The sequence below is a fragment of the Zootoca vivipara genome, chromosome 9 (genome assembly GCF_963506605.1).
Source record: "Zootoca vivipara chromosome 9, rZooViv1.1, whole genome shotgun sequence".
Classification (NCBI taxonomy): domain Eukaryota; kingdom Metazoa; phylum Chordata; class Lepidosauria; order Squamata; family Lacertidae; genus Zootoca; species Zootoca vivipara.
The window spans coordinates 72,094,968-72,114,679 of record NC_083284.1 but is presented as its reverse complement, the minus strand read 5'-3'; the positions used below and the strand labels follow the sequence as shown (position 1 = coordinate 72,114,679).

Sequence of the window (19,712 nt, the reverse complement as noted above, 5' to 3'; positions counted from 1 at the left end):
CCGCTGCCTCCGTGTGGGGGAAGGGCCTCACAGCTGAGCAGACGTTCTGTGTGTAGAAGGTCCCAGGTTCGCCTGCCCCCCCCCCCGCCTGGAATACTGGGCAGCAGCTGCCGGTCAGTGCAGACAATACTGAGCTAGACAGATTCATTGTCTGACTACATGAAGGCAGCTTCCTAGGCTCAGTTTCTTTTACAAGCCCCCTCCCTTTCTCCCCCCCCCCAGCAATAAAACACTGTGGGGCGTCCCAGTTTAGTGGATAATGTAACCACAGCAGTTTCCTCCCTCTTGGGGAGGAAAAGTCTAATCAAGCTCTTTCACTGAACAGAACGACTCCCTCCCCTCCTATGACCTGTGCTTAACAAAATTGGTGGAATAAGCACGTCTCTCTCGAGGGCATGAAGTAGAAAGCAGTTTATAGGTGAAGACAGTAAAGTGCTCAGTGTGAGCCCAGCTCTTCCCCCTACCAGAGAACCTAAAACCCCAACCATTATAGCAAAGACCCTCCCCATACAATCAGACTCTCGAAAGCCCCCCCTCTTGATTCCATGCTTTGCATCTCCTGAGAGGGGCATGTGGCTGCCCTGAGCTTGATTCCTGTACATTAAATTGCTTAGAAGAGCCTCCGCTTACACTTAACGCTGCTCAACAAAATTACAATTTGCAGTATATAAATTAATTACACTATACAAGCAATGGCTGTTTAAATAACCTCACACTTCACAAAGAATGCTCCCTTCTCCCTCCCTCCGTGTGTGTGTGTGTGTGTGTGTGTGTGTTCAAAGCCCAAACCCAATTCCACGCCAACAGCCACCGCGAATCTTCAATGCATAAACTGTGTCCAGGCAAGAGGACCGCCTGTCGTTCGTGGGGGTCGAGGGGCTGAATCCATTGGGCACTGTCCAGGGAACTACTGCAAGGTACAGGCTGCAGAAGAGAAAACACAAAAGAAGCTGACTAGCATCAAAATGAATTCACATCTTTGTTTGAAAACGAAAATCCCTACTTTCAAGTCAGACGCAGCAATCTCAGGGGACGGTTCTTTAGCTCGAGGGCCACAGTCCATTCTGAGCAACCTTTTACAAGTTACAGGGAACCAGGCAGAGGGCCTTTTCGGTAGTGGCACCCAACCTGTAGAACGCCCTCCCACCAGATGTCAAAGAGCAAAACAACTACCAGACTTTTAGAGGACATCTGAAGGCAGCCATGTTTAGGGAGGCTTTTAATGTTTAAGAAATTATTGTATTTTAAAATTTCTGTTGGAAGCCGCCCAGAGTGGCTGGGGAAACCCAGCCAGATGGGCAGGGTATAAAAAATAAATTATTAATTATTATTATTTTACAGGCTGCATGTCAGTGGTGGGCGGAGCCAGGGGAAAAGCAGGCCCAACAGTTAATGCAAATTTCCCCAGAGAAGGAAGGGGCTCTGAGTTCGGGGGCACATTCTAGCCAGGTGCAAAGCAGGGCCAGGGAGGCTGTGGCTTGGGAGAGTCCCCGAGGGCCAGACGGGGAGGCTTGGAGGGCCACATCCAACTCCTGGGCGTGAGGCTCCCTACTGTTGCTCAAGAAGTGGGCAGTATAATTTGAGGCAATATTTTAACTATTATTTTATAATCATTAGTTTAATAAGTGATAAATGATTATTTCAAGAACTGCTCTGTATGTGGAAAGCTGCTCTGCTCAGGGCCAAATGGATCTCCTTGACATACTTGCACTCCTGCAAGAAGGAGGTTTTTCCCCCTCCTCCTTCCTTTGTTCCCTCCTTGAAACACACCACATTTGGGGGAACCTGGCTGCAACTCACAGAAGGTGGGAATACTGGGGGAGGAATGGGTACGGGCTGACTCTCACCATGAGCAGATGTGTCATTACACAACAATATTTTAAAGCAGGCTTCCCTTGCAAGTCTGTATTAGCTACCTACTACTACCACCCCGGCCAAGAAAGCAATGGACTGTAGTGAAGACCCACTGAAATCAATGGTCCTAAGGTAGCCCTGCTCATTAACTTCCGTGAGTTCACTCTGAGTAGGACTGGCACTGAATACTGCCCGCGGTGACCAACCAAAAACAAATACACGGGGAAGGCTACTGTAGAGGAAGGGGAAAGTAGCAATGGCAGAGGTGGAAGGGACACCAAGGGTCATCTAGTCCAACCCCCTTGCGATGCAGGATGCAAATGCCTTGATGCGATAAACTGTTGTGCCTTGTCGGATTAAGGAGTGAACCAGAGAAGTGAGCCTGGTGTGTGTGTGTGTGTGTGTGTGTGTGTGTGTGTGTGAAACTGACATGCAGCCACTTGGCGAGGGGACACAACTAAGCCCAGGAAGCCCATCCACAAGCTCAGGCTGGGACTCTGGCCAGATGCAGTTGCTGCCGCCTGCCGGGACCCCCATCTACCTCATTTGACTTCTCCCAGGCTTAGGGGCTTACGGCAAGCAAAGATGAAGGATTAAAACGATAAACCCATCCCCATCATCATCATCATAAAACGCACCCTCTGAGCCTCTGGGGAGATTTCCGTGTCAAATGTGAGGCTGAGTGTTTCTGGCCCCACCCCCAAACTAAAATAAAATTTGCTTTAATAAAAATAATAAAAAAGTAAATCCCCACGACTGCTGCTTGCCTAGCATGGTGGCTGCTCCTGGGAAAAGCATTTCCCCTCTCCTCCTCTCCACCCCCTTCAAAGGATTGTCTCTCTGGGTCCTGGACACCAGCCTGCCTCCCCACCCCCCACCCCGCTGCCCTGGGCAAAGCAGAGTGAGGCCTCCCCCACCCCATTCATTAAGCGTGCAAATGTAGGGGTGGAGAGAGACACGGGCCCCTGCTCCCAGGCTTTGTGATTTCCAGGCCATTTGGCAGGGAGAAGAAAAGGTCTCTTTGCCCCTTCCTCCCCTGGGGAAGTCGAATGCTCCTGAGGCCCGGCTGCGGGGAAAGAAAGTGTGGGGAGAGAGGACCAACAGGGCAGTTAATTCCAATTAACCGGCCAAGCTCAAAAGGGGGAGGGGGAGCAGCGACTTGCAGACCCCTCCCAAACTGGAAGGAGAAGCACACAAAGGTCTCCTGTCTCCCTGGGAAGGAGGAACTATGTGGCCACCTCCCCCACCCCCCACTCCAGAAACCTCACAGGCAGCCCTGCTGTGTCTGATTCCCCCCCCCCAAAATGAGGGTTTTGTTCCACTCCACATAGCACAGCAGATCACTGAAATGGGGGCTCTGCAATTCCTAGTTTTTTGTCTATATAGTAACACACATACACCCCCCCCCCACAACCCAGATCCCACCCCACAACCCGCCCACCCTACTCTCCCTCTCCACACACCCAGCCCCCCTGCAATGGAACAATTAGTCCTGCTTACGGGGGGGGGCAACCCTTGCTTTCACCTTACGAAGTCTGCAGACTCAACCCTCAACTGAGACTTAAGCAAAATAAAAGTATCGTTTGCACACCTGCACGAGGCACTTGACCCCATTCCCTTCCACTCAAAATAGCTCACATGTGCGCATGTGCAAACTGTTCACCGCACATGACCCGCAGCAGGGATGGGGAAACTTTATTTTACAAAACCGGCCTGCAGATTCGCTTGGGAGGGCAGGCGTTGGTGGTCGCAGGCACCAGGTGGCAGGCAGAGTCAGAACCCGAAAGTGGGGAGACTGGGCTGGGCTGCAGAGCTGCAACTCTGTGTCTCTCTGGGCTCCCCCAGATTACCTGCTCAGCATAGTAGGCCATTTGGGCGAAGGGCACACTGCCTCGCCACTCTCAGTCAGCCTACACCTGCCTCTTTTCTTACTTTCCAACTAGCCCAGGTACGTGGTTATGCCGGTCAGGCTCCTCCTTAGTCTCAGTGGCCTACTGTCCAGGATGTTTCACTTGTGATTCCTGCATGGTGGTGGTGGGGGGGGGCTGGCTGGCTGGCTTCCAATGCTACAACTCTATGAGTGATGCCCCTTGTAGACTCAAAGCTAGAATTAGCCAGCTCCACCTCTCATGAACTGTGGCTCCGCCTGCCACAATTGCCTCCCTGCCTTTTGCCCAGCAACTCCCAGTGGGTGCCGGGCCTGTTCACTCCAGCATTTGCCCCGATTTGCTTGCACAAATATCCCAGGGAGGCGAGATGATGCCTGGCCTTTACTGAGCCTTCGTTCCAGCTTGCTTTTGGGAACAGCTATAGGAAAAATGAAAATTTGTCCTGCGTTAAAGAATGCAAGGAGAGCCCTGCAGCTGGATCTGGCCAGTGTCCCAGCATCCTGTTCTCACAGGGGTCAGCCAGATGCCTGTGGGAAGCCCACCAGCAGGATCTGAGCACATGGGCAACTTTCCTTTCCTGCAGTTTCCAACAATTAGGATTCTGAAGCGTTTCCTGCCTCTGGCCGTGGAGGTAAAAGGCAGCCGGCAGGAGGCAGAACAAAGCCGTCAAGGTTAGTAGCCATGGATGGTCACTTTCTCTTTTTAAAGTATAAATATCTGCTGAGAAATGCTTTGGGAGACCCTGAGGAATAGCTCAGTCGGTAGAGCACGAGACTCCTAATCCCAGGGTCAGGGGTTTGAGCCCCACATTGAGCGAACGATTCCTGCACTGCAGGGGGTTGGACTAGATGACCCTTGTGCTCCCTTCCAACTCTACCATTCTAGGATTCTATGAAGTGATCCACCAGGGATTGTTTAGCTGAGACTCCTGCATTGCAGGGTTGGACTAGATGCCCCTTGAAGGTCCCACAGTTCTATGAGTCTATGAATAAAGAACGCCAACAGAACCCAGCCAAGGCTTGGTAAGGAAAAGAACGGGCACTCACAGCTTCTCACAGAGTCCAGCATCCCCTCCTTGCCAATGGCTTCAGCTTCCCACTGCGACTCCTTCATCTGGAGGAAAAGGAGAAGGAAGAGAGGGAGAGGAGGTAGGGAGGTGGGTCATCTCCTCTGAGGGCGCAAGAGGAGCCTGGCTGGATCAGAGCAAGAGCCCATCTAATGTGGGATGGAACACTGGGGCAGACAAGTCACAACAGTTCCTAGAGTGTCCACTAAGAGGAACTCACCTGAAGGGACACCTGACTAAGTTCAGTTCCTGTTCCTCCAGATATGCAGATGAGATGGATTAGCTGGCAGACAAAAGCCCCTAGCCAGCAGCCATTCTCTCTCTTAGCCTTTTTTCCTTCAACGGGAACACATCTCCAGAGAATCTCCAGTTAGGATGGTTCTCCCTCTTGGCCTGCTGCCAAGAGAGAGACCAGATGGAGCCTCACTTTACTAAGTAGTCTCCAGATGTATATATTTGTAACTTTTCTACGTAAGCCTGCCTTTCTGAGATTATGCTGTTAACTCAGGATGTCATGTGAGTAAACTCTATCTTATTTTAATACTATTGTGTCGTGTATTTCTTTTAAGAGGGACAAAGGGGATTTGCCAGGAAGTATAATATTGAAGTATAATATTGTTGCAGAGGTTCTAACAAACCTAACGCTCACGCTTTGCTGCGCACAAAAGGGGAATGTCACTCTGCTGATATTGGAAGCTTGCTAACACAAGCTTGGATAGGATCTATCTAATAATATATCCTAACCCACATCCCTAACATTCCCACATCTAAGACCAGGATCATGTTTCCATCGGGGCCTCTGGGATGCCCATGAGGAGAACAGGAAGGCAACAGCCCTCCCCCACTGGAGTACCACACACACACACACACACAGAGAGAGAGAGAGAGAGAGAGAGAGAGAGAGAGAGAGAGAGAGAGAGAGAGAGAAAGCAACTAGCATTCAGAGGTAGATTCCTTACCCAAAAGTCCAAGGGGGGCCACTATTATGCCCCATGCAGCAGGGAATGAGCCAGGAAGCCGGCAAGATTTCATTTATTTAAAGTATTTCAAAAGGACCTGCATATTCTTGAAGAAGGATGTTAAGGCAACAGTGCTTTCCTGCCTCCTTCCAGAGCTCTCAGCCAATGGCCTGCTGTCTCTGAACATGCAAATGAATGGGCTCTGGAATTGTATCTCCGGAAGGGGGAAAGGTAGGGGGGCAGGTAGCCCTCTAGGGACACCCAACTCCCACCAGCCCTAGCTAACAAGGCGAGTGCCAGGGGTTGTAGGAGTCTGGCAGTGCCTGGAGGGCCCCACAGGCCCCCTCTCCGTGCACCAGGCCAAGAGGGGGCTTCCAAGGAGGCCCTTCTTCCAAAGGCAATGAGCCTTTCTGGGAAGTGAGCCCAGGGACCAAGCACACGGCAGGCAGGAACGGAGTCCCAAAGGCCACCTCACTCCCACAGCACGGATTCTGCAAAGGATGCTTCCGTTGAGATTCCAGCATTGCAGGATGGGCCTTCCAACTCTATGGCACTCAGCCAATCTTGAGAAAAGATTATCTTTGCTTTGAGGCTGGGTTTTTACAAATAATAATAATAAATAAAGCAATGTAGAAACAAACCACCCAAATCTATTTTTTCATGCCCTGCCCCAGCCAAGCCTCCTCTGCCAGCCCCGTGATGCCCAGGCATGCCCTCATTGCAGCCCACACAGAACACAAAGTGCCCCCCTGTACCTTGATCTGCTCTTTCAGGTATTCTGCTCGGCCCATCAGTGTCTGGATCTGCAAACAGTCATTCACTCAGTCAGATTAGGAGGAAAGGACAAGGAGCCCCAGTTCAAAGCAGGGTCATGCCAACACAGAGGCTGAGCAGGCCGGAGTCTTGTCAGCACCTGGATGGCAAACCATGTGGAAACCCTCCTGCCTGGCACCTCGAACCAGACAAATAACAATTCCCTGTTTCCAATGTCCACGCTGTGAGTGCCAATCATTTACGTAGCCAAACTGGCACAAGCTTCCCCAAGGCTTGCAGAGGTACAAAAGTGGGGCAAAAATGCCCTGACGGTGGGGAACCCCAAAAAAGCTCAACAGGGGGCTCAGAAGTGACAGGCTGCTGACTAAAGTTTGCAGGGGGTAGATTGGAGTGGCTAGAATCTTGGACCGGGAGTGTCCCACACTGCAACATTTTGCTGCTGGTCCACCACAGCTGAACCACGTCAGTTCTGCTGCCTGTGTCCTTTAGTGCCCCCTGATGGGCACCCTGGCTCCCCAAATGCACCCTATAGGGCTCCCCCGCCCCCTGCCCCTAAATAACAGCAGCAGCAGCAGCAGCAGCAAAGGGACCAAGCAGCTCCAGGGACCAGGTGGTTACAGACCTCAGCATGCAGCAACTCCCGTCTCCTTCCCGCAGGCTCAGCTGGAGGCAGGAAGGAAAGAAAACCATATACTAATATGATTCATGCTGTAACTGTGATGTTTGGCATATTTTCGTTAATGGTGTTTTATGGATTGTAGTTGCTTTGCTTTGCTTTGCTGGTGATTTGTTAAATCTTCAATATGACTTATGTTGTACATGGTAAGCTACTTTGGGATTTGACTGAATGGAAAGTGGCAGAGGAGTGCAATCGATCAATCAATCCTGGAAGGTGGAGGGGGGCAGAGATCTCTGGGAGAGGCCTTTCTCTCGCTGCCCGCCCCCCCCCCCCCCCGGCCCGGCACGCTTGGTGGGGACGTGGGAAAGGGCCTTCTTGGTGGTGGCTGCTCCCAAACAACGTTGGAGCTCCCTCCCTAGAGGAGCCAGACTGGCTCCCTCTTTGATGTCCTCCCGCCAGCAGGTGAAAATAGTTTTATTCCTGCAGGCTTTGGGGAATGGAATCCTTTTTTAAAGGAAAGGGTTTTTACTAGAGCAGGGTTGTTTTTGCTACCTGTATTACACCCCCCCACAAGCCCCCCCCTTACCAGCTAACATGAGCAGCAGCTCCCCCAGGCTCTGCTGGTAGAGATCAAGGGTTTCGCTGTCATCTTTGCCCTCCTCCTCCTGGAAGAGAGACACAGAGCAACTCCATCAGGGCTCAAAAAGGAGCAAACAGCCGTCTTCCCCCTAACGAACATAAGGCAAGAACATGAGAAGAGCCTGCTGGATCAGGTCAGTGGGGGCCCATCTATTCCAGCACCCTGCTCTCGCCATGGTTGGCCAGAGATCCGTGGGAAACGCGTGAGCAGGAATCATGCACAAGAGCAGCCCTCTCCCCTCCTGTGGGTTCCATCCACTGAGACTCAGAAGCATCACAATGCAATTTCAGACTCCCGCTTTCATTTCAGGACAGAGGTTGGGAGTCAAGGGCTCTCCCATGGGCAAATCAGCAACACTCTGTTCCCCCCTGGTGGCTGACCTTAGCAACAGCGGCCGATGCCACCTCCAGAGCAGCATAGAGGCGAGGCTTATCCCTGGACATCTCTGCAGAAAATAATAAATTAAATTAAAATGAGTGTGATCCAGCATAGGCGAGGCCAAGCGGTATCCAGATGCGGCAGAGCAAGGTGGTAGAGTCCTGTGAGGACAGAGTGGGCTGCAACACTTCGGGCTGCAAGCAAAGGAAAGGGCGGCACTTTCGAAACTTCTGCAAGTCACTACAGCCCCTCAAACACACCTGCCTGCAAGTAAAAAACCTAACAGGAAGAAGTTCCAGTCCAGGTGCCTGCCCACTGGTGTGGTCCTGGTTCACTATACTACTTCATATTTTTTTAAAAAATCTCTAAGTCAGACATCCCCAAACTTCGGCCCCCCAGATGTTTTGGACTACAATTCCCATCATCCCCGACCGCTGGTCCTGTTAGCTAGGGATCATGGGAGTTGTAGGCCAAAACATCTGGAGGGCCGCAGTTTGGGGATGCCTGCTCTAAGTAGTTTGCAACACAGCTAAGCCACAGGTTGCCTCAACTTGCCCATCCGTAAAATGAGACCAGCAGCCGTGCATCCTACAGGAAGGATGAGACCAGGGCTGGAAGTGCCTGACAAGTGAGAGTACAACAAGAGGAAGAAGAAGAAGAAGAGTTTGGATTTGATATCCCGCTTTATCACTACCCGAAGGAGTCTCAAAGCGGCTAACATTCTCCTTTCCCTTCCTCCCCCACAACAAACACTCTGTGAGGTGAGTGAGGCTGAGAGACTTCAGAGAAGCGTGACTAGCCCAAGGTCACCCAGCAGCTGCATGTGGAGGAGCGGAGACGCGAACCCGGTTCCCCAGATTACGAGTCTACCGCTCTTAACCACTACACCACACTGGCTTTGCTGGAGGTAAGCAAACAACTCAATGAGTACATGCAGTTAAGAGACTGGAAAGAGAAGGCTTCTTAGGTGTTCGAAACAGCAGCGAAATATGCTGGTTTTGCTTGGAAAGGAAATTGCTGATGACCGTCGCATGGGTGGGGGCTCTGCTACTACAGCATATATGTAAAGACAAAAGGCTCACAGACTGACTTTGGACAGCATTCCCTAGCAGCCCATAGAACTTTCAGAGAAGAGAGCACAGGAATGGGAGAACTACGCCCTCCCCAACTCCCATCAGCCTCGCCAGTATGAACAATGATCAGGGATTATGGGAGTTGGAATGTAGAAACATATCTGGAAGCCAGAGAGTCCTCTCCCTTGCCTTAGCCCAGGCATGTCAAACCTGCGGCCCTCCAGATGTTTTGGCCTACAACTCCCATGATCCCTAGCTAGCAGGACCAGTGGTTGGGGAAGATGGGAATTGTAGTCCAAAACATCTGGAGGGCCGCAGGTTTGACATGCCTGCCTTAGCCCCAATCACTGTAAGGAAGCCCAGCTACCTACTGCTGAATTCACTACTTATTTCCGCTTAACCTTGCCTCCATCTCATCCCCACAACTTTGGTTGTCTTCCCCACGCCAAATTTTAAACTGCAAGCTCCATGGGGGGGAAGGGACTTTGCTCTTTTTTTTTTTTTACATGTGATGCACACGTGTGGCATTATCGTCACATGTACCAGGTGAGGGAACCTTTGGCCTTCCAGATGTTGTTGAGCTATAACTCTAACCATCCCTGGCCGTTGGCTGTGCCTGGCTGCAGCTGACAAGAGTTGCAGCTCAGCAAGATTTGCAGGGCCAAAGGTTCCCTGCACCTGATATCTACCGATAGCGACCTCAATTTTTTCACTGCCAGTTCTTATCAGCTGAAATGGAAGCAGCTGTGCCAAGGAGGGGGAACCAGCAGGCTGCTGGGAATCCTCAGATTCCTGCAGTAGCATTAAAAAAAAACCTTTGGGAAAAGGAAACCCCATTAACAACCCAGTGGGGCTGAATACGTTCAGTGGACATAAAATATTGACTTGGGATGGAGGAGAGAAAACTTGGCTGCAGGAGGAACAGAATGGAGGACAAGGCTGAGGACCGGGAACAGGAACACTCTGCAGTTCAACATTTTAGGAAGCTGCCTCCTTATGCAGAGTCTGACCATTGCTCCATCCAGTTCAGTATTACCTACTGACCAGCAGCAATGACTCTCCAGGATTTCAGGCACTGACTTGCCATTGAGCCAAAGGGCCTTTTGGTTTGACTCCTATTTCCTAACGAAAACATGTTGCAAAGTGCAGAGTGCTCTTGGCTGCTGTTCTCAAAAAGAAGACCACCCCCCTGTGCCCCACTCAGCCCTCTGCTCTGGAAATTACCTTTCAAGATGTCCCTGGCAGGGCAGCCCTGCTGAAGGAGGGCCTTGTTGTCGGAAGCAACCAGTGCTTTGAGCTGCTCCGCTCGGGAAATGTATTGGCTCACCTAAGCACAAGGAAACGACATGATACAGTCATGAAATGTCACTCTCAGAGGTGCAAGAGAAAAGCAGGGCCTTCTTGCTTGTGGCACCAGCCCTGCGGCTCCCAGCCACGAAGGCTATCTTCTACCTTCACTGCCCGAGGCAGCCTGCTCTTGGGGGCCAGTTGCTGGGAACCACAAGCAGGGAGAGGTGCTGCTGGGCTCAGATCCAGCGCTTCTGGCAGGCCACAGCAAGAAGAGGATTCTGGACTAGATGGGCCACTGGCCGGATCCAGCATAAGGGCTCTGCTTACGTTCTGGTGGTGTGACATCTCAGGAAGGCCTGCAAGCTTGGGCCTTGACATGGATTCCAAGGCATCAGACTAAATTCCGGCTCTTCTGAGCAGCCTTTGGGCTAAGTCGATCAAAGCGAGAACAAATCTCCGCCTGTCATGGGCTTCGCCTACCGTTGACCGCCCAGCCTTCTGCCCAATGAGCACCAGCTGCCACTGCTCTGCTCCCTCATTGGCTGAACCCTGACCATGACCTCATGCACCCACCAATATTTACAGTTCTGCCCAAGGGCGCCCCAATTCACAGCTTTCCCATTGGTTGAAAAGGAGGACCGTCAACTGACCTTGGATCGGATCGCCTCCTTCCTGCGGACATCGACCTCGTCTGAGGGTGACAAGACAGAGGCAGGTTAGGGAGAGGGGGAAAGTCCATGGAGTGAGCGAAGAAAATGGGAAACGATCCCAGTACAACTCCCCGTCTCCCATCGCCAGCTCTGAGCTCCATAGGGAGACGGAGGGACATCAACCAGCCTCTTACAAATACGGAACGGGAATTTTGCGGCCCCCATTAACGTTGATTGGCTGCTTCTGCCAATCAAAGCAGCTGAGTGGCACTTGTGGGGCAAGGCAGTTTTGCAAGGAGGGGAACAAAAAAGACTTCTGGGCCACTCACAGCGCAAGGCAGGGACAAAGTACTCCAGGGCCTTGCTGTAGAGGGAAAGGGCAGCAGCAGCGTCTCCTTCCTGGTCCTTCTTTATCGCTTCCATCACGAGAGACGACTGCAAAGGGAAGAGAAACAGGATGGATAAATAGCGGGAGAGGAGGAATGGAAGAGGGGAATTGGTTCAAGGACCATGGGCAGGCTCAGCTTGGGCTAAGCGGAGGATGGACAACCTTAGGCCTGGGGGCCATATGTGGCCCTCCAAACCTCTCCACTAGGCCCTCAGGGCCCTCCTCAGTCCACCCCGCCACCTGGCCCTGGCCCACACTCTCCCCATGCTTCTGCTTGACTGGAAAGCGTCCTTGGACTTGGAGCTGATGCCTCTTGCTTGCCTGGAGAGAGAGAGGTGTGTAAAATAACAGCTGAATTCAGGTGTGAGCCAAGGCTGAGGGTCACACCTGCTGCCTACCGCCAGCGTACAGCCCCTGGAAGGCTGCCCAGAAGGCAATGTGGCCCTTGGGGCTGACCAAAGGCCCCTTTCCTCTTGGTTAAGTATCTGGAGGAGGGAATTGTACAGCTGCATCCCTCTGTGTTCAGGAACTCTTGCCTCTGAGAACCAGCATTCTCAACAAGATCTTGACTGTTGTAATGCCCCCAAAGAGACACGGAGCAATGTTTGGGGTGATGGGGAAATTGACCCATTTCTATGCCCACATTCAGAAGATGGTTCCCCTCCACGTCGCCAAATGGCTGCCCTCATGCCTACAAAGGAGGGGGCAGCCCCCCACCTCACCAGCTCCAGTGCCGAGCTGGTAACCCAGACCCACATCCTGCAAACCCCCCACCCCACCCCGCAGGCTCTCTCTAGCCCTCTTCCCACTCACCGCTTTGCCCAGGCTCTCCAGGCCGGGCATGTGCTCCATGTCCACAAAGGGGTGGGCAAAGAACTCCTGGAAAGAGAGGCGCTGCTGGGGGTCCCTCTTCAGCAGGCGCTGTAGGAGGTCCCGGCACTCCAGCGAGATGCGGGGGCGGCTGGGGAGCTGTGGGGGGGGCAAGGCAGAAGGCTGAGACACAGGTAGAGCAGCTCCCAACCTCACCTCACCTCTGGGCACCGGCAGAGCTGAGCTGGAAACAGGATGGGGGAAGCAATCCCTTCATGTACGCTGGAGTGCCACGCCAAGGATTGTGGGCCCACTGGCCCACGGTGGTACTTGCATAGCCATGGGGCTCTCGAGAGAATAACATGTATTTTCAAAAGGAGAAAAGGAAGGTGCTTGCCCCAAGGAGCTTACAGTCTAATCCAGGGGTTCCTAAAGTGGGCTGTGGGGTTCCCTAGGGGCACCCTGGAAGTGTAAATGACTGTCAGATTTGCTGAATTAATTAAACTAAAGTGTTTTAATTGGATTTTTGATATATGTGCAATTAATGATTACTGTTTTGAATTTTCTTGTATTATTACGTTCCTTACTGGGTCATGGTAATGGCTATTCTGAATACTGCTTTTTATAGGGTAGGGTCGGGGCACTGGGGGTGTCTGTGGAACCAAGGGGGGGGAGGGAGAGGTCCCAAAAAGTCTGAGGACCAATTAGGGGCAGGGGGAGGCAGAATCCCCCACACTCTGCCTGACAGCAGTCCTACCCCCCCCCCCTTTGCCCTGGGTCTGGATTGAACCGGGCCAAGCCATTGAATGACATTATTGAGATGATCAGACCAAGTTACATTCATCTTTGCCTGCAAATGGAACCCTACAGGTGTGACAAGTTGGACCAATCTTGGCAGGAAGTTGGGAGATCTGTGATGGGAATCTTCAAATCTATTTCAACAATACTTGGTGGCAGGTGGTGGTGGAGCTGGGGGTCAGGATGGCAGGGCAGGGAAAGGAACCTCCTTTCAGTCCCTCCCCAGGACTGCACAGATACCAACACCCCCAGGAGCCACAAGGTTACCTCGATGGCTTGGTTGCTGCGGATCTTCTCCTCCAGCTCAGTGAAGGACTTGGAGGCAAAAGGTGGCCGGCCAAACACAGCCTCTGAGAAGGGAAATAAGCCCCCGTCCCCTAATAAGACAGGGAGCCACATGTGTGTCACATGCTAGCCTGAATTACCACCACCCAGCCCCAATGCTCAGCAGTGCTCAACTGTCGCAAGAACCCAAGACAGCCTCCGATGGAGGAGAGAGAAAAAGGCCATTGTGGCAAGTAGCCATGGATACCAGTCTCAGCTTTATAGTTATTGGCACCAGCATCCATAAAAATGGAAGCATTGGGGGCCAGTGAAGGCAGGAAGGGGCATAGTCAGAAACTGGGCAGGGAGGCGGATGTAGGATTAGGCAAGAGCAACCGCAGAGCAGGCAATCCCCAGGCAGAACTAGACGCTTGCTTCTCTCCCTTTTAAAAATGAGCTAAGTTTCTAGCCCTCAATGCTGGCAAAGAGGGGGGAGAACCCTGATACAGGCAGGCCTTTGTATACTCAGGACTTCAAAAGAACAATTGAAATTCCAGCCCATCGGAGATCACAGCTACACACAGCACTTTCTGCCATTTTATTCCCATTGCACCTTATCCAGAACATAAGAATATGCGATGTGTGTGTGTGTGTGTGTGTGTGTGTGTGTTTAGTATAGGTATTTCAATCTCCTTCGTTGGAGGTTTCAGAGGTCGGATGGCCATCCGCCAGGGATTCTCTAGCTGCGATTCCTGCCCTGCATGGGGTTGGCCTAGATGACCCTGGGGGCCCTTCCAGCTCCCCAATCCTGTGATTCTATTATTCAACCCTCCCCATTCATTTTGCGCAGCCTCTCAGCTTCAGCATGGACTTTAGCCAGTGCCTGGGAAGTCAAGGCAGAGCCCCAACCTCCCCTCAAAACCGAAAGATGGACTTACCATAGAGAATCACCCCCACGGACCACAAATCCACGCGGGCGTCGTATTGCCGTCTGCACACCATTTCGGGGGCCATGTAAAGTGGAGAACCCCTCAGCACGTGCTTCTCATCTCTTGGGGACATGTGCTGGGCAAATCCAAAATCTGGCATGGGGGGGTGGGGTAGGGGGAAGGCGACCCAGAAAAATTGTCATCGGGCATGACATTGTAACCTTGCATTTATCAACTGGCCCGTTATCCACAGGCAACCAGAAATCCCACACTGGGGATTGAGCAGGCTGGTGAAAGAAAGTGGATCTCCCTAAGATTTTCTGCTGGCTGCGGAGTGAGGAAAGCTAGCCCTACTCAGGCCTATTGTACGTTACAGTTACAGTGGAACCTCGGTTTATGAACAGCTCGGTTTACGAATTTTCAGTTTACGAACGCTGCGGACCCATCTGGAACGGATTAATCCACTTTCCATTACTTTCAATGGGAAAGTTCGCTTCAGTTTATGAACGCTTCAGTTTAAGTACTCCGTGGACCATCTGGAACAGATTAATCCACTTTCCATTACTTTCAATGGGAAAGTTTATGAAACGCTTCAGTTTATGAACAGACTTCTGGAACCAATTGTGTTCATAAACCGAGGTACCACTGTATCAGTGACTGTATTGCTATAGTTTTCTACTTTGTTGCATTTGGTATTTTTAATTTCTTATCATTATCTATTATGATTTATCCTAACTATTTCTATACATTAAAAATATCTCCAAAAGGTGTACAGAAATAGCTGAAGCAGGCAAGGGGAACCTCTGACCCTCTGTGTGGCTATAACACTAGCCATTGGGATTGACTGATTGAAATAAAAGATTGGCACATGAACGAGAAAAATAATGTGGGGGGAGAGGAGCACCTGAGCCTGGTGGCCTGAAAGCACAAAAGAAGCCCCCCCCCCCGAGCCTGGTGGGCAAGCCCTACCCCACACCAACCTGCCAGTTTCAAGTGAGGCTTATCCAAGGAGCTCAGCAGGATGTTCTGAGGCTTCAGATCCAAATGGGAAATATTCTTGTCATGGAGGAACTTTAAGGCACAGGCTGTTGGGACAAATAGGAGAGAGCACATGTTGCAGGTGGCAGGGGACTGTCAAGGCATCCCTCTCCAGCCAACAGTCTCCTTCCCCCCAAAAACAGACTCCTCTGCCTCCAAGATTTCCTTTCCTTTCTCTGGTACCCGCCATGGCACAGAGATAGGGGAGAAAATGCAACTCCCTTTCACACATCTCGAGCCAAGATGTAAAGGGAAACACAGCGATCCTTTGAAATTCCACACTTCTCTGCATTTTGCAACATGGTTCTCCAGCCAAATAAAGTTTGCAGGCACAGTTTGAGCCGCACCCACAAATGGATGTTTTCTCTTTGCAAATGGTTTTGCCGTTCTGCAGATGAAATAGCTTTGTTTGTCAGCACAGTTTGAATCCAAACCCCACGGCTGAGATTTTTTAAAGTGGAGATGCCAGGAATTAACCCTGGGACTTCCTGCACACAAACGTGAACTTCGGCTCCCACCGTCCCTGGCCCTTGGCCGTGCTTGCTGGGGCATCATGGGAGTTGGAGTCCAACAGCAGCAGGAGGGCCAAAGCTTCTCCCATCGCTGCCCTGCATGGTTCTACCTATGAGCTCCATGCCCCGCTTCTTTTCCTTTCCCCTCCAACTCCTTACCCAGTTGTTGTAGGAAAATGCGAGCCACCTTCTCCGGCAGGATCCTCCGTGCATGGATAAAGCGAGACAGGTCACCCCCCGCACAAAATTCCATGATCAGGTAGATGTAGTCCTTGTCCCACTAAAAGGCAGGCAGGTGCTATCAGGCTTCTAGAAAGACAAACCCTGTCCTATCTCCATCAAGTTCATTTCTCTGTTTGCAAGTTCCTAGTCCTTATGAATGCAAACACAAATGTGGAAGCAGCTGGGTGATGCCATTGAGTGCAATCCTATGCACAGGAACCTGGGAATATGCCCTATTGAAAACTCTGGAATTTGCTTTTGAGTAAGCATGAATAGAATTGCACTGTCAATCTCAAGAGTCAGCAAAGTGGGTGTCTCAAACCAGTATTAACACATAAATGGCTTTAATTGTGCAGATCATCTATCACCCTTACTACGTGTCTCCTCTACTACAATCCTCAGGAAGGAGGCGACACAAAGCAAGCATTCTTGTGCCTCATGGAACTCCCCCACCAGGAGACATTCAGTTTACCCCCATAGTAGACACATGCAAACAAAGGGCAGAGGCATTTTTATTTTCCAGGTGTGAAGGTCATAATTGGAATTGACTTTTGGAGGTGGTATTAAAGGTAATAACTTTTGCTAAGTTAGCTTCACTGGTGCAATTTGCACTCTGCATTTGAAGCAATATCCTACCACTTTAAACAGCTGTGGTTTCCCTCTCTCTCCCCCACTGCAATCCTGGGAACTGTCGTTTAAGGGGCGCTAAGTTTAAGGGGCGCTAAGTGTTGTTACGAGACCCCTATTCCTCTCTTGGAGCTACAATTCCAAGAGGTCGGTTGTTAAACCACGCTAAGGACTGCCTTCCGTTTCGGCCTTTAAGCACCTGCTGAAATCTTTGCTGTTCTGCCAGGCTCATGCATGAAATTCATAATACACCTTTCCATAATAGTTAGCTGACAGTCTCCAATTTCATATTTTTAATGTGTCTTTCTTATATAGTGAGATTATTGTAAACTACTTTGATATTGTTTTCTGTATGATATAGTGGCACATAAATCTCAGCAACATCCAGAGCACCAAAGGTTCCCCACCTTATCGGATGAGTCACACATCCGAGGAATAAAAACTCCCCCGTTTTCCAGCTGGAGGCTCCAGAGTCTTCCTGGCTGACACCCCAGCCCAGCCGGGCTCCCCTCCCCACCTGAAAGTCCTTCAGCTCCACAATGTGCGGGTGGCGGATGGTCTTGAGGATCTCGATTTCCGTCAAGAGGTTCTCCACAGACGCCTTGTTCAAGCTCTTCTTGCTGACGCACTTGATGGCCACAACCTCCCGGACGTCCTTCTAGCCAGGAAAAGAACACACAACACCACGCAAACGAATGTCAGCAACACAAGCACCTTCAAGTCCTGACGGTGGAAATCTCAGGGAAGGTCTTGCGAGGTCCAGGGAAGTTGCTATGGAGATGGGCATTCCTTCAGATCAGGAGAGGGAATGTCTTTTCCACACCAGGGTCCGCCTTCCCTTCTGATGGGCAAGGCCAGAGGCCAAAGTGGGCAGAGCAACAAACACAGCTTTGTGCGACAGGGCAGTTTCTACACTCCCTTGATCAGGCACCCCCAAAGTGCAGCCCTCCAGATGTTTGGGCCTACAACTCCCATGATCCCTAGCTAAGAGGACCAGTGGTCAGGGATGATGGGAACTGTAGTCCAAAACATCTGGAGGACCGAAGTTTGGGGATGCCTGCCCTCGATCTCCATCATCCAAGGGAGCAAGAGGTACAAGGACGCACACTCCAAGCAGATGAAAACATTCAAGGAGGATGCAAAGGAGGGTCAATGAGGGCTGGAGGCTGGAGGAAGCCCTTAAGGCTACTGAGGCCTGAAGGGCCACATCTGGCCTCTGGCCAGAGTGAGACACCTGGGACCCAAACCATGCAGGGCAGCGATGGGAGAAGCTTTGGCCCTCCTGCTGCTGTTGGACTCCAACTCCCATGATGCCCCAGCAAGCACGGCCAAGGGCCAGGGACGGTGGGAGCCGAAGTTCAGCAACATCCTGAGCGCCAAGGGTTCTCCCGACCCCTGACTTAGGGTGTCTTCTTTTAGTGTTACGCCCACAGCCCTCACACACCCAGCATCACCCACCCTGCGTCCTGCCTCCAACAGCGGACAGCCAAACTGCTTCCGGGAAAGTCCTCTCCCTGCCGCGGCTGCCTCCGAACCCGGAGGATTCACCGAGCCTCCGCCATGGCTGCTGGCAGCAGGCGCTGGCAGGTAGGCTGCTCCCGGGCGTGGAGGCTCCGCACCGCGGCCTCTGGGCCAGGCAGGATTCCCTGCCTCGTGCATTTGCGCCCCGCAACCCCGGACCTCGCGCCCACCCGCAACCGAGGCCCTCCCCCCTACCTTCCTGTAGGCTTTGAAGACAGTGGCGTAGGTGCCGCTGCCCAGCCTCTCGGTCAGGATGAAGTCCTCCAGCTGCGGCGGCGCCCAGCCGGCCATCCCGGCGACCACCCCATGCGGCCCCCGGAGGCTGGCGAGCGGAACCCGGCCCTCTCTGGGACCCCGCGGGGGCGCCTGGCTTCCCGGTCGGCGGAGTCCGGAACGGCCGCGCGGGAGGCGGAGCAGCGCCGGCAGAAGCCCGCCTTCGGGCGCCCCCTCGCGGCGACCCGCGGGAGAGCCGCGGCGCGGTGCAGCGCTCGCGGGAACTCCGCCTCCGCGGTCGCGCGTCTGCTTTAGGGGCGGGGAAGAGGAGAAGCGACCCCTGGATCGTCCCCCTAATTCGCATCTGGTCGACGAAGGAAAGAAGCATCAGCAGAAGCTGAGCAGCTCTGGCTCAAATAAGCCTCGCTGCGAAATGCTGAACCCCCCCTTTTGTAAAAAATGGAAGAGGACTGGACGCAAGCTCAACACAACGCGCGCGATGGCAAGAAAGTCCGTCTCCCTCGATCTCGACGCGGCTTTCAGGCTCCCGTCCGCTGCTGTGATCGGTTGTCTTTGGTACTAAACTTTTTTAAGAGTGGCTCTTGATCGGTGTTTTTTAGCATGTCCCTGTGGGTAACCGTATTCAACACGTTTTAAAATAAATGTTGAAAAGTGCTGGACTTCTGAGAAGTTGTCTGAAGGACAAGCAGAAAGGTGGTTGTTGCAATAAAATTGCATTGGCCAAAACCTGCTTCAGCCTTTGAAATTCCAAAATATTAACAGTGCATTAGCTTTGCATGTGCATTTCCAAGCAACTTACAATAATCACAGAACAAAAATTTGATTTGGAAAGTAGTACTTTTGTAATGCTGAAAGCAAGGAAGACTTAACGCACCACCACCAACCCCCCCCCCCTTTGGGGACATCCAGCCCTCGCTCTCTGCAAAAGGCTCAATTGCGTAACTAACGTGTTGCATTAAATACAGTAAATACTTCAAAATAAAAAATCCTCTTCCATCTACCGTGTTGTTTGGGCCACATCCAGTCCCTGGACCATCCACTCACTGCTGGCCAGCAGGAACTTCAGGCAGAAAGCTGCTGGGGCTGAGCTATGGCCATTCCCTGTATTCTCACTTGCTCTCAGGGTGCCCAGCTGCTGTTGAGTAATGCATGGAACTGCTGGTCAGCTGAAGTGCTC

General features: G+C 52.0%; 1 protein-coding gene across 4 annotated transcripts; it reads right to left on the bottom strand.

Annotated features, from left to right (window-relative positions):
• Positions 1-250: 250 nt before the first annotated feature.
• ULK3 (unc-51 like kinase 3) lies at positions 251-18,766 on the bottom strand. Of its 4 annotated transcripts, XM_035113474.2 has the most exons (16): positions 18,497-18,766; positions 17,298-17,438; positions 16,091-16,211; positions 15,362-15,466; positions 14,391-14,534; positions 13,456-13,538; positions 12,394-12,549; positions 11,522-11,627; positions 11,193-11,233; positions 10,477-10,579; positions 8,182-8,246; positions 7,748-7,826; positions 7,165-7,205; positions 6,524-6,571; positions 4,790-4,856; positions 252-924 (listed from the first exon to the last, which is right to left on the bottom strand). In XM_035113474.2, the coding sequence occupies exons 1-16, from the start codon at positions 18,590-18,592 to the stop codon at positions 908-910; spliced, it is 1,413 nt and encodes a 470-aa protein (XP_034969365.2). In that variant the 5' UTR covers positions 18,593-18,766; the 3' UTR covers positions 252-907. The 4 variants fall into 4 exon arrangements, with proteins under 4 accessions (XP_034969362.2, XP_034969365.2, XP_034969363.2 ...); XM_035113471.2 differs by lacking the exon at positions 18,497-18,766 and having other exon boundaries at positions 251-924; positions 17,188-17,434; XM_035113472.2 differs by lacking the exon at positions 18,497-18,766 and having other exon boundaries at positions 16,091-16,240; positions 17,188-17,434.
• Positions 18,767-19,712: the final 946 nt, after the last annotated feature.